The following is a 15,494-nucleotide window of genomic DNA, read 5'->3' on the forward strand; positions in this document are numbered from 1 at the left end:
GTGTGTGTGTGTGTGTGTGTTAGTGTGTGTGTTTTTATGTACGTGTGCACGTGTGTGAGTTTGTGTTCGTGTGCACGTGTGTGTGTGTGTGTGTTTGTGTGTGTTCATGTGTGTGTGGGTGTGTGCGCTGTGCATCCGTTGCTGAGGGTGGCACATGTGGTTCTACTCAGGCCGTCCCAAGCAGATCACCTCAGGCCAAACACACAGCCAGCACTGAACATACAGCAACACTCATCACATACACAACTGATCAGTGAAAAACATCCAAAAGAAATGCTACAATTTGCTTCTGTACTGTTTGTAATGCAGCATAATGGCCAGAAGGATTACAAATCTGTGGGGTTGAGTCTGATGACCATTTATATTTTAAAATCAACTCTAGTCAAACAGTTCTTCTCATTTTATATGTTCTTATAATATTCATTTAATTATATATTTAAATAAAATTCCTACAAAAATGTATGTTTTTTTTTCTTGCATCACACTTGCTTTCCTTCATGTGTAATGTAAAATTTAAACAAATCTCTCCTCTTTTATGAACAGAACTGTGCAAATAAAGTCGTAACATGGTAATAACGCAGTTATTAAACACATTTTAACATGGTTTGAAAATGATTAATTTATGAATGTTTTATAAGCTCAAGTTAAAACTGACCCGAGGAATGCAAAAGGTGTTTGCAGATTTGAAGTGTACTGGGAGTGTTAAGCAGTATTCAGTACTGAATATTAGAAAGTGTTACTGGCTCTATGCTACCAGATCTTTATTAAAAACATTTGAACCGGAGTTTGTGAATGAATGTGCATGTGCAACAGTATCAAAAATGAGCATTTCATCATCATTTAACTCCCTCAGATAATATTGTTCTAAACCTGTATGTCATTCATTCTTACATGGAACACAGACAGAGATATTAGACAATGTTCACATGCTGTTGTTTCTTTCTCCATGCAATGAACGTTTACAGATATGACCATATATGCTTTTACTGTATGAAAAAGAGAAGCTTGAACAGTCTTCAAAACCTTTTGTGATCCATGCAAGGAAAAAGTCATGACACAAGAGATTTTGAACTATTCCTTTAAGGTATCACAAGTGTGTGTGTATGTGTGTGTGTGTGTGTGTGTGTGTGTGTGTGTGTGTGTATGTGTGTGTGTGTGTGTGTATGTGTGTGTGCGCGCGTTTTTGTGACAAATGAGGACATGAGGACGTATAATGACAAAGGTATGACAGGTATTACAAGGAGGTGGTGACTTTTCAGGACATTACCCCATGTCCCCACTTTTCAAAACGCTTATAAATCACACAGAATGGAGTGTTTTGAAAATCTGAAATAGCACAAAGTCTCCTGTGAGGGGTAGGTTTAGGGGTAGGGTTGGTGTAGGGCAATAGAATATACGGTCTGTACAGTATAAAAACCATTAAGCCTATGGGATGTCCCCACTTTTCACAAATGTAAACCTGTGTGTGTGTATGTGTGTGTGTGTGTGTGTTTGAATGCTAGTGAAATCAGTGTGCAGGGGAATGAGAGGGAGACAGAAAGACACAGAGAGGATGGAAGGAAATCCGTCTGCAGCCCACCCGTGAGATCTCAGACCGGTGTGTAGGTGTTTGTATATGACAATCATGTTATGTGGGATGGCTTTCAGGAGGTGTGTGCACGGGGAGGAGTGAGAAGTCAGTCGTTGCTGATTGAAGGCAGGTGGGTGTGTGTGTGTGTGTGTGTGAGTGTGTGTGTACCTGACAGTGGAAGACATACTAGGGAGGAGTGAGAAGTCAGTCGTTGCTGATTGAAGGCAGGTGGGTGTGTGTGTGTGTGTGTGTGTGAGTGTGTGTGTACCTGACAGTGGAAGACATACTCCGGTGTGGTCTTCTTGTATTTCATGTTCCAGACCAAAGCCACTCCATCAGGCTCATGCGGGGCTTCCTCGTTGTTGTTGTAAGAGGCCACCAGCAACTCTGGATACTGTGAACACATGTGTACAGGTCAAGAACTAGACTTTATACTACATAAGAAAAACTTCTGACTTCCAGCATCAAGTCTGGTTACAGCTTTTTCTGGTCGACAAGCATCCACTTATACGTGGGTCAAAGACGTTAAGATGTCCGCATCAAAATAAATTTATAAAAGATTTTATGTCCATAGAAAGCACATTAAATGTAAGTAAAGTGTCTACTTTTAAGGTTTCAAATTAGTTTTCGGAGAATAAAATGTCAGAATTTGGTTGAAATAATGTTAAATTGTCATTCAGTGTAACACAAAATTTATGTAAAAATTCAAACAACATGCTTATTCTGACGTGTACATATTAACATGTATAAAAGAATAAAGGAGCATATTAAATTTGATTGTGCTTTAAATGAGTAAAAAATTATTACTGACAAATGGGCAAAACCTAGGATAGTGGCACATTTTAAAAATGTAAAATAACAACTAATTAGTATTTGGTTTGAAAGTCATTAGTCTTTTAATATGTCATAAACTGATTTTTGTTGTAAATATGCCTGACAAGATTGTTACACTGAATGACATTTTAGTGGGTCTCTTCTGTAAATCAGGGAAAAATATATGATATTTATTTTTTGCTCAGAAAAAACAAAATTGCAATTAAATTAAACAGAAAATGTTTAATTTTTTTTTTTTAAACTACAATTTAAAGCAGTATTACACTTATTATTTTTATGCTTAAACCCTTTTTCGTCTTTGACCCATGTACGTATGTATGTATGTATGTATTCATTCATTAATTTTTTGGACTACCCGTTACAAACACGCATGAAAAAAATTGGGACAAAACATATTTTTTAATATTAATCATTCAAAATGCAAACTACAAGCTATATAAAACAGTTGTACCCAAAAAGAAGAAATGATTTACTCATAATTTACCCTTACATTGTTCTAAACCTATATGACTAAAACAAAAGTAATAGACAACTCCTGTGCTATATTCAGACTGAAATGTAAGTCTTATATGTTTGAAATGACATTTTTGGTGAAAAAGAATAGCTTTTCCAGAAAGAAAGCTGTTTTTTTAACAGTAACATGACATGCCATTACAGCTGAGCAGTGTTTTTAATTCAATCTTATAAATTAAGACATTTTTTAGTTTCATTTGTGGTATTTAGTGTAAATTTATGCATTCGGGTTTGATGCTGTAACCCACTGAGAACCTTATGTAAGCTGTTATTGAATATACAGCAATACTGATACATATGAATAGCATTTAAGTAAATAGTGTAGCTAACCACTTTTTCAAAAGGGGAATCTGACTGCATTTTAAACACTGTCAATGTTATGTGTGTAATTGTTTTTGATAATCTATATACTTTTTTATATGCAGGGACAGTTAATAAACCGACAATGTCATAAAGTATCTGATGAGCCACTAATTGCATGACGCCAGGAGATTTCTCATGTAAACTCACATTGACAGCATTGTTTGAGTGTGTGTTTTGTCCTCTCTCTCAAATCACACACACATCTGTTTGTGCGGTGGACACACATGAGGTGCAGTGCATTTGAGAGGGTTTATACTCTAGATCTATTACATCAAACTAGACACAGCGACTCCAAGACATCATCTGTATGAGCTTCTGTTTGATACAGCGAAAGAAATCAACTTGTAGCAATAGCCAAAAATACATTATATGGGTCAAAATTATAGATTTTTCTTTTATGCCAAAAATAATTAGGATATTAAGAAAAGATCATGTCCCATGAAGATATTTTGTAAATGTCCTACTGTAGATATATTAAAACTTAATTTTTGATTAGTAATATGCATTGCTAAGAACTTCATTTGGACAACTTTAAAGATGATTTTCTCAATATTTAGATTTTTTTGCACCCTCAGATTCCAGATATTCACATAGTTGTATTTCAGTCAAATATTGTCCCATCCTAACAAACCATACATCAATGGAAAGCTTATTATTCAGAAACTTTGAAAAATTTACCCTTATGTCTGGTTTTGTGGTCCAGGGTCAAATATTTGGTGGCTTAAACAGCATTTGCTTGTTTTTAGAGGATCTTCAACATTTCTGTCGGTTTCAGACAAATTCCTCTTATTTCACATTTACAAATTACTATTACTATCATCAACAAGCAAAAAAAAGGGTAGTTTTGAAATAAACTAAAGTAAAATAGTTGTCGAATTATAAAATTGAAGTGTACTTATATTTATCTCCTTAAACTACATCTGAAGAGGGTGTCAAACATGTCCAAATCAGGCATGTTCAAATGTTTAACTGGACCCTATTATAAAATATATCCATTACTTAGTTATTTAAATAAACATTATATCCATTACTTAAATAAACAATATATCCAAAACATTATATCCAATCGTTTTTCATATTTTCATGAACAACAGTAGCAGCAGTTTTGATAAATTGTAAAACTAACCTACTAATGAAAAATATAATTCAATTTCAGCCTAATTTCACGTGCTACATCATTGTTATATATTATACAGTACCATTTAAAAGGTTTGTGTCAGTAAGATTTTTGAAAGAAGTCTCTTATGACCAAGGCTGCATTTATTTGATAAAAAATACGGTAAAAACAGTAATATTGTGAAATCTTACAATTTAAAATAAGTGTTATCTATTTGAATCTATCCATTTTTCTATCTATCTATCTATATGCACACACATATATACATACATATATATATATATATATATATATATATATACACAGTATCTCACAGAAGTGAGCTGCTGCTCAAGAAACATTTTGAACAGCATTTCAGAATTTTGAACATAAACTGTTTTTTGTAACAATATAAATGTCTTATAAGGTACTTTTGACAAATTTATTGTGCCATTGCTCAAAAGTCTCATTAAAAAAAAATTATAATAATAATTACTGGCCCCAGATTTGAACAGTATTGCATATGTTATAATGCAATGAAAATAAAGGCTTCAAATGTTTCAGAAAAAAATTATAATTAAACCACGCTAAAATATTTAATGAAAATCAATATTTATACTTGAAGTTTTGACATACATGAAGTTTAGGAGGTCACATACCTGTGGGGACCAATCCAGACAGGTCACCACTCGCTGTTTGGACCAGCGATCATCAACAAACTTCCTGTTTAGAGACAGTTTGGCCCCAGCCTGCATCTCACTAGACACACACACACAAGTATCTGACATTAAACACAATAAACAGTGCACATGAGCTGGTTTGTGATCTCGTTTAGGTGAGTAGGGCTGACTGTTACCCCTCCTTCTCCTCCATGTCACGGCCGCTGTAGTCGAAGAAAACGTCCACGTGTTCGGACAGAGCGCGCTCCATGATACGTGTGCTGTGATCGAAGAACTCCATGAACTCCTCCGAGTGCAGAAGCTGCAGCTTCTCCTCCTCTGTTAGCTCATGAGGGGGCGCTACACTCACGAACAGACAGGACACAATGACAGGTATGTCACTGGATGAAATTAATTGCATTTATGCATCAGAATGGTTGAACTCTTGATTCTAGTGTTTGACAAATGTTCCAAAGTGTTTCATTAAATAGTGTTTGTTTTTGCACAACTGTGAAGCAGTTCCAGGTTTGTTACAGTCAATCCAATATTGAGCCATGCAAGATGCTTAACCATTATTGCAAGAGAGTAGCTCTACACAAAAGATGCCTAAATACGTGTATCGCAGGGAGCAACTGTGCATAAGTGGAAGAGTGGATTGCAAACCACTAAACTATTGAACATTTAATGCACACTGGGTACAATCATGTCCATGACCTGAAGCAGGGTGCACTAAACTGTGTGCATTAAACTGTCAATATTTCAGTGGTCTGTTGTGAATTTTTCCTTACATATATTTCTTAGCTAGACTGTGTTTCCATTACACCAACATTAAACTAAAACGTTTTATTTTAAGGTCCAATTCTCGCTATTACAAACTATGGATGCACCGATACCGATACTGGTCTCCTGTACTCGTACTCGTACTCGTTAAAATGCCCCGATACCAAACGCCGATACCACACAGCATGTGATAAGCCCCATATTCAGACAAAGAAACACCAACAACAGAACAACAGACAGCAGAAAGGAGTTAAGGATGTCTACTACGAAGTGTATGTATGCAATGAATATAATGTTAAACATGCAGTATTAACGCCTGTATAGCTGATGTGCGGGCTTCGTGCAGGGAAGGGCAGTGATCAGGAAGGAAGGGTCCAGTTAAGGGGCGGAGTCCGGCGGCCGCACGCGCTCCCCTCTCCTGTCCGGGACGCGAGGGGTGGCGGCTTCTTCCAGCGGCGGCATCCTTCTCGCCTTGGCCCCGGCGTGTGAAGGGACTAGACGGCCCGGCATCCTGGCCCGACGGCTGTGTAACGGGTGCGGTTCTCGTCCGGACTGTGGGTCCGGTAGCTCGCATCTTCGGCGGCACGGAGATCCCTCAACGCTCCCCTCCTGGACCCACGAGGACACCAGCGTGCGTGCACGGGGAAGAGACCGGTCTCGCGAGAAGAGGCGCGCTCGGCATTTAAACAGCGGCGGTGATGAGGCTCCATTCGGTTCAAGTGTGCCCCATCACACGCCGCCAGCCCTGGCTATTTCAGCGCCCCCTCCTCTCTCACGCACCTAATCCTGTCGGGAGCCTGGCAAAGGGCGGCGATTAAGGGACGGGGTGATGCTGATAATTAGGGGGAGGCAGCCGACTCGTCACAGTGTGTTGATATCCAGCTGAAGATCAATCAACCATAACTTCAGGCAAGCAGGCTCAGAAGTCAGTTTGAACAATGCGGATAAGCGCAAGTAAGTACCATTTTGATTAGCCGTCGTACCTACAATGACTGTGCCAGGGCGGATTTAGTGATTTGGGGGCCCCAGGCAAAATACAGGAATGGGGCCCTATGCAATTTCACACATTTACAACCTTGAGGTTGCTTTCACTGTTGCTTGCTGCTGCACGACCGTGTCCCATAGTTGTGTCTAATCTTTTAGATTTTTCATGTACATGTTATAAATAAAGGATTTCTTTAATGTTGTAAATCCCTTGTTCACATTTAAACAGGTTATAATAGTATTATAGAGAGTAGGTTGTATTATATAAGAGTAGGTTGGACACTAGGTGGTGCGTTGGGGTAATTTTTACTATGCAGTCGTCTACGCAACACAAGGCTGTATAATTCTAAACTTTAAAATATACACTTATTTTTTATTTATTTTAATTGCACATTTAAATTAAACTGAAGGAAATTATAAATTTAAATGCTTAAGGATTATTTCAACCAAACATGAAGTGTGCCTGTGTGGAAAGTGACTGTGCATGGTCCTTCTTGGGTCTTTCACAAAAACGAGTGAGCGCAATTTAAAAAAGTTAAAATAGACCGTATATAATATGCACTGTTGCGTAGTATTAAAATTATAGCTTCAGATGCATGATATCTGTAGGGCCCTATGAAATCCGTTTTATTTTTCCCAAATTAGCCTAAGTTTAATTTTTTTCAGTTTTTATTTTTCGTTTTAATTTTTCTGGATGATTATATTAAATTTGAACAAAAAACATGTATAATTAATTAAAATCATGAAACTTTTAACAGCAGTTTAGGCCTATTAAAAGTTTAACAAAAATTACATTCTTAGGGCCCAAATTCTGCGCTTTCCATTTTAATTTTTCTGTATTCCATTTTAATGGTTTAATCAAAAATATATCTAATTAATTGAATTCATGAAAACAATTTAATTTATTAATTTGTATACAATAATAGGGCCCTATGAAATTGTAATTTTATTTACTTATTTTTTTAGAAATTCTGTGTTGTGTATTTTCATTTTTCTGGTAATCAAATGAAGGCAAAAACATGAATCTATCTTTTATTCCAATGAAAATTAAACAAACCCTTTAATTTTTTTACATTCAAAATGCTACACAACAGAAGTTTACTGTGTAACGAGCAATGTCACGGAATTCATCAAATATTGAATGAATAAATCAAATGCAATTCAGTACACTTCAATCAAACCGCGATATGGACTAGTGTATGTGAATATGTGGCGGCTTCTTCCAGCGGCGGCATCCTTCTCGCCTTGGCCCCGGCGTGTGAAGGGACTAGACGGCCCGGCATCCTGGCCCGACGGCTGGGTAACGGGTGCGGTTCTCGTCCGGACTGTGGGTCCGGTAGCTCGCATCTTCGGCGGCACGGAGATCCCTCAACGCTCCCCTCCTGGACCCACGAGGACACCAGCGTGCGTGCACGGGGAAGAGACCGGTCTCGCGAGAAGAGGCGCGCTCGGCATTTAAACAGCGGCGGTGATGAGGCTCCATTCGGTTCAAGTGTGCCCCATCACACGCCGCCAGCCCTGGCTATTTCAGCGCCCCCTCCTCTCTCACGCACCCACTCCCGTCGAGAGCCTGGTGAAGGGCGGCGATTAAGGGACGGGGGGGTGATGATGATAATTAGGGGGAGGCAGCCGACACGTCACACTATCTATTTGATAAATGAAGTTAACCAACTAACATTATACATACCCTTTTGGTTTCTGTACCCAATATTTAAAAAATTTACAAATGCAATAAAAATATCGGTATCGGTACTTTGTATCGGCAAGTACCAAAAATAAAAGTATCGGTATCGGGCGAGTACAGGAAAAAGTGGTATCGGTGCATTCCTATTACAAACCATTAACTACGACTTTTGCCTCAAACTCTTAATTTGCTGCTTATTAATAGTTAGTAAGGTAGTTGTTAAGTTTAGGTATTGGGTATGACTATGGATGTAGAATTTGGTAATGCAGAATATGTGCTTTATAAGCACTACTAAACAGTCAATATGTTAATAATAGGCATGCTAACAAGCAACTAGTTAATAGTGAGAATTGGTCGCTATACTAAAGTGTTTCCCTAAAAATCGGATTTCTGTGACACACATTTCAAATAGACAGAACTTCCATGAAATGTCAACTTCAACATTTCAACAACATTACTCATTTTCATTTAGTTTAAAGAGAAATGCTAAAATAACTAAAACTGAAACTATACAAACATATTTTAAAACAAACTAATAAAAAAATGACTGAAACACAACAAAATGACAAACTAAAATGAAAAAGAAAACAGATTTTTTTTTTTAATGTAATTAAAAATATTAGCCAAAACTAAGATAGTACATCAATGATACTAAAATAGCACTGATGTAGGACACTGTATATGAGGTGTGTTCAATACTTTCAATACCTTCCTCATCTTGCTTCTCTGCTGGTTTCTCTTTCTCTGCCTCGACCTCAGGCTGCGGGGGTGTGGTCTCTTCCTCCTCAGCTTCCTCTGCAATAGGAAGATCACAAACATCAACATAATTCACACCAGAGCTGCTGAACTGTCTTATTATAGGGCCCATGTTACACACTACTCGGGTTATCACTGGGTTAATATAGTATTTTCAAGATTACATTTGAAGAGTTCATTTGCAAAAACCGATAAATGGTACTTTAAAAAAAAAAGAAGAGCTGATTGCCGTGCATTATTCTCCACATAGAGTGCGATCTGAACCCTAAACACGTTCATTTCGGCAAACTTGATGAACCTGTGATATCTTCTTCGGGGCGAAAAAGGACTTTCAATGAACTTTCATTTAGTAAATTACCTGTATTTGTTTAAGTTATTATTACTTAATCAAAACAACCCAACTGCACATTGATTGATATTACTTGGAATGTGCAATAAAAAAAACATGATTTCTGAAAAAAATAATAATAATTTTCATTTTATCGGTTTTTGCAAATGAACTCTTCATTTGTTAACTGTGGGTTAATTGGTATTAAACAACTCATGGTAACATTATAGCACTGCATTCTTTTAAATTGTACAATTTGGCTCCCAAAATCCACATTTACGCATCAACACCTATTCAGTGTTCAAAGGTAGTTGTTAAGTTTAGGTATTGGGTATGACTATGGATGTAGAATTTGGTAATGCAGAATATGTGCTTTATAAGCACTACTAAACAGTCAATATGTTAATAATAGGCATGCTAACAAGCAACTAGTTAATAGTGAGAATTGGTCGCTATACTAAAGTGTTTCCCTAAAAATCGGATTTCTGTGACACACATTTCAAATAGACAGAACTTCCATGAAATGTCAACTTCAACATTTCAACAACATTACTCATTTTCATTTAGTTTAAAGAGAAATGCTAAAATAACTAAAACTGAAACTATACAAACATATTTTAAAACAAACTAATAAAAAAATGACTGAAACACAACAAAATGACAAACTAAAATGAAAAAGAAAACAGATTTTTTTTTTTAATGTAATTAAAAATATTAGCCAAAACTAAGATAGTACATCAATGATACTAAAATAGCACTGATGTAGGACACTGTATATGAGGTGTGTTCAATACTTTCAATACCTTCCTCATCTTGCTTCTCTGCTGGTTTCTCTTTCTCTGCCTCGACCTCAGGCTGCGGGGGTGTGGTCTCTTCCTCCTCAGCTTCCTCTGCAATAGGAAGATCACAAACATCAACATAATTCACACCAGAGCTGCTGAACTGTCTTATTATAGGGCCCATGTTACACACTACTCGGGTTATCACTGGGTTAATATAGTATTTTCAAGATTACATTTGAAGAGTTCATTTGCAAAAACCGATAAATGGTACTTTAAAAAAAAAAGAAGAGCTGATTGCCGTGCATTATTCTCCACATAGAGTGCGATCTGAACCCTAAACACGTTCATTTCGGCAAACTTGATGAACCTGTGATATCTTCTTCGGGGCGAAAAAGGACTTTCAATGAACTTTCATTTAGTAAATTACCTGTATTTGTTTAAGTTATTATTACTTAATCAAAACAACCCAACTGCACATTGATTGATATTACTTGGAATGTGCAATAAAAAAAACATGATTTCTGAAAAAAATAATAATAATTTTCATTTTATCGGTTTTTGCAAATGAACTCTTCATTTGTTAACTGTGGGTTAATTGGTATTAAACAACTCATGGTAACATTATAGCACTGCATTCTTTTAAATTGTACAATTTGGCTCCCAAAATCCACATTTACGCATCAACACCTATTCAGTGTTCACAACTTGGCCTAAGTACAATACGAACTATTCTGCATGAAGTCAGCCAATAGTAACATAAATCATTAACATATGTAAATAACCTCTTAAGGGTACAGTAGCAAAAGCAGTCTTTTTAATTCTAAGGGTCAGAGACTGTCATAAACGTCATTAAAAACTAAAATTATTAAGTTTTTGATTAAAAGACAAATTTAGACTTTTTTTTTATTTTTTAGATGAAACCACTGTAATCCAAAGGGTGGGAAATTGACTTTCATTTTTACTTATCAACCATAGTGCCATACCTGCCATTTTCTCTAATTAAAAATATATAAGATATCTAACTATATGAAGTGGATCAAAAAAAACATGCAATGTGCATTTTTTTTTAATGTGACTGATACTTGTTGGGGCCTCTATACCTGAAACTGAACAAACACAATATATCTATGAGTGTATGATAAAAAAAATTACCATCATTGTGTTAAAAGAACCAGCTTTTTAGCAGGTGATAGATGTTAATTTCACCCTGAATCCCCATTAACATAACATAACCAGGACTGTGGAAGGATTTGCTTCATTTCACTGGTTCTGATTAATATAAATAGAATAAGTGGGGGAAGAAAATCAAATTGAATCAGCCAACAAATTCCTGAAACCCAGTGAATATGTGACAAGTCTATGACTGTTAACAGCCTGTTTAGTCTGTTCAAACACCCAAGAACAACCTGGAGTGTGTGTTTGGACATTGTATCTACATCCCAGAGTCTGTCCTTTCTCTAATCTACAGGGGGCTATGCCATCACCGAGGTCTTAACCTACAGCCCGTCCAACAGACTCCCGGCATAACTGAGACAGGGACTATTGAGCAGCACATCCCACACACACACACACACACACACACACATAGGGCAGCAGGTGCCAGCGGCTGAGACAGCTGACGGCTGTGTGTGTGTATTAGGCAGATGGTTTTGCTGTGTTTGTGTGTGTGGTGGCACAAGGATGGCACAGGGGTTTCAGCCTGACTGCTCTTAGTCAAGACTCTCTCCGGATACACAAGTCTGTGCAATTAGAGAGTCGGCAGGGGGTCCAGGGACCGCTATTCAGCCCAAACATGAGCAGCTAAATGAAGCTGCTGCCCTGACCAGCTGTAAGCCACACACGGCTCATCTCTGACAATACTCTACCAATGAACCCTGAACAAATGTAAAGCTCAGGGAAAAATTTTAAAAGAATAGTTCCCAAAATGAAATGTTTTCATTTATTTGCATTCATACCGTTCTGAATCCATATGACTTTCTTTCCGCAGTGGAATAGAAAAGGAGAATATCTGAAGAATATTCTAGCCCCTCTTTTCAAAAAGAAAATGGTACCATAAAACCACAAAAAAGCAGTCTACAGTAAAGTTGGATGATTTGGGGAAAAAATGTAATTGCAATATTTCGGATATAAATTTTATCAGCAATTTTTAAAATGCAATTTTTGAAAAATGTACAGGTTTGGAGCTTTAATAATAATAACTTAAAATATGAAACAAAATAAATACCCTACAGGTCTAAAGGTGTACCTTTTGAGAAGTAACCACCCCAGTAACAGTTTTCTACTTTTTTGTGTGAGTGTAGTGCATGTAAAATAAAACAGTAACATAAAAAATACTAAAAAAAACAATAATTTAATAATAATTGTATTTTACAGTACAACTATACAATTATAATACTAATATTTATCTTGATTTCTTAATTTTTAAAAGTTTAAAACATCAAACTTTTATTTAAAACACCAAGCTTTTGTTGACAACAGCTGGTTTATTAGCACTTCTCATGGCAGAAGATGATCGGCACACGGGTTTCCAAATGCATTATACCCACAATGCACACAACTCACAGCACACAAATTCATGTGGAGCAGCATTTACTGCAAACTGAGACACTGAAATGACAACAGCACTTCTCTTAGCACTTCTCATGGCAGAAGATGATCGGCACACGGGTTTCCAAATGCATTATACCCACAATGCACACAACTCACAGCACACAAATTCATGTGGAGCAGCATTTACTGCAAACTGAGACACTGAAAGCAACACGTCATGAGCTGTTTGTGTGTACAACACTACAGTGCCATGCTTTACTCTGAAATATGCAGTTCATGTACATCATTAAATTGCAGCCTTTGTGTGGATTTATTTTTGATTAATTGTTTCTTTTTGATTAGCCACTGACTTGCATTTTATGAATTACCAAGGACCACAGTTTCAGCTAAGATCTTATTTACTGTTCTAATCAAGAAAAAAAGGTCACCAACATCTTGGATGGCCTGAGGGTGAGTAAACTAACAGCAAATTTTTATTTTTGGGTGAACTATCCCTATAATACATTAGCTCATCTGTGAGAAACTGACTGACAAATCAAATACCGCAGCATTGGCGAAAATCCTGTTTGACCGAGAGAAATGCCAAGTTTTGTCATGAAATTCTAGACGGCACAGGCTGATGGGTCATTAATGCAAACTGATGATATTCACTACTACTTGGCACAAGCTGATTAATTTTGCATACGTACCCAATAAGCTTACTGCTTTACATTTAAATGGCTGGGAAGCGTTCACTACAGCATTCCTCTGAAATCCTCTACCTTCCCCAGCTCCAACTGTGTCGATCTGCTACGGGTTATTTTTATATGCTATTTGTGCAGCAGCAGTATGTCTTAAATACTCACAGCACCGTATCACCTTATGTATTGGCAGTAGCAGGTTCCTGTACTTGCTGGCAGAAGCAGCAATAATCTACAACTACAGCAATAACCAACAGCAGCATCATAGCAGATCTAGTATGCCAAGACCAAATACATTAACATTGTCATATCCATTACCATGCTAAAATCTTCAGAGAGTTGTCATGATAGAACTACTTGAACCATTTTGTAGTTAAAGGGTTAGTTCACCCAAAAATGAAAATTAGCCCATGTTTTACTCACTCTCAAGGCATCCTAGGTGTATTTGACTTTCTTCTTCCAGACAAATCCAATCTGAGTTATATTAAAAATTATCCTGGCTCTTCCAAGCGTTGGCATGGGCGAGTGTTTTTGTTCAACAGCCCAAAAGCAGTCAAATAAAGCACATCCATCCATATTAAAACGTGCATCACACGGCTCCGGGAGGTGAATAAAGTCCACCTGTGGCAAATTGATGCATTTTTGTAAAAAAAAAATCCATAATTTAAAACGACAAACAGTTTTGTGTAACTTCCGCTAACTTTCATACGTGCGTTCAGGAGAGACTGCCTTTCCGGCGGATGATGTAGGACGTAGTACATGCGCATGTGAGTCTCGCGAAAACCAACGTTTGTTTACAGGAGCAAAGGAAGCAAAGCCATTTTTCTTTTCAAATCCTCGTTTTGTACTTCTAATTTGTGACCGGCGTTTTGTTTTGCTGTCTCTCCTCTGTGCTTCCGCATTCGTTACTAATCATCGGTGCTTACGTTACACCGATGTCCCTCGTCATCCGCCAGAACGGCTTCCGCCTACGACAGTTAGCAGAAGTGAGAGAAAGTAGTTTATATCGTTTTAAATATGGATATTTTTCTTACAAAAACACTTCGATTTGCTACAGGAGGCCTTAATTCACCCCCTGGAGCCATGTGATGCACGTTTTAATTATGAATAGATACGCTTTGTTTGACTACTTTTGAACTGTTGAACAAAAACACCCGCCCATGCCATTATAAAGCTTGCAAGAGCAATTCGTCTGAAAGCAGAAAGTCATATACACCTAGGATGCTGTGAGGGTGAGTAAAACATGGACAAATTTAAATTTTGGGGTGAATTAACCCTTTAATGTATCGTCTGTAGTCTATTTTTAATGGAAATCGTATCAGAAAAATAATGATCTTCAATATTTTATTCACACAAAACTAACCTCAGAACACTATGAATATAACTCTACAATTGAAGTATTTTATTCATCACACTATACAGAAAAAGCATCTAGGATATTCAACAAAGATCTCGTCCAATGACATGAGGACTAGTAAATAATTAAATCATTTTAACTTTTGTTTAAATTATTCCTTTAATTGCCCTATATTCGATAATCAAAATGTGATTTGTCCATGCTAATGGCAGCTTTTTGCATGACCAGAAAAACTTGTTTCAATAGAGAGTGAAATCGTCCTTTCCTGCAATAATCAAAATGATAATGTCATCTGTCAGATTTTACATCAGAAACGTGTCCACGGCTCTCTCAGGAAGGGCCGGGTTTGAAGAGAGAGAGAGAGAGGGAGGAGGGGGTGGTGGTGGGGTTTCGCTCTGATGAGTTTATGGAGTCGTTCTGATGACACGGACCATCTCGCCGTGCCGGGCCCGTACTCAGCAAGGAGAGAGGAGAGAAGGTTAAAATCTTTCCTTTCAAGGGCCTCAATCAGGCTCAGAGGAAAACAGTAATCAGTGTCTTTCAGTCCGCGGCCCGAAC

The 15,494-nt window shown here is 37.3% G+C and overlaps 1 protein-coding gene across 1 annotated transcript in view; it reads right to left on the reverse strand.

Moving 5' to 3' along the window:
* Positions 1–15,494, reverse strand: part of LOC107602291 (cytoplasmic dynein 1 intermediate chain 2) — a 38,950-nt gene that overhangs the window by 12,061 nt on the left and 11,395 nt on the right. Inside the window, exons 6-10 of the mRNA XM_016294752.1 lie at positions 10,371–10,457; positions 9,192–9,359; positions 5,233–5,395; positions 5,036–5,135; positions 1,839–1,964 (exon numbers count right to left, since the gene is read on the reverse strand). Of these exons, the coding sequence (XP_016150238.1) occupies positions 1,839–1,964; positions 5,036–5,135; positions 5,233–5,395; positions 9,192–9,359; positions 10,371–10,457 (644 nt within the window). The remainder of the gene's footprint in view (positions 1–1,838; positions 1,965–5,035; positions 5,136–5,232; positions 5,396–9,191; positions 9,360–10,370; positions 10,458–15,494) is intronic.

This window comes from Sinocyclocheilus grahami, unplaced genomic scaffold (genome assembly GCF_001515645.1).
Source record: "Sinocyclocheilus grahami isolate Dianchi unplaced genomic scaffold, SAMN03320097.WGS_v1.1 scaffold324.1, whole genome shotgun sequence".
Lineage (NCBI taxonomy): Eukaryota > Metazoa > Chordata > Actinopteri > Cypriniformes > Cyprinidae > Sinocyclocheilus > Sinocyclocheilus grahami.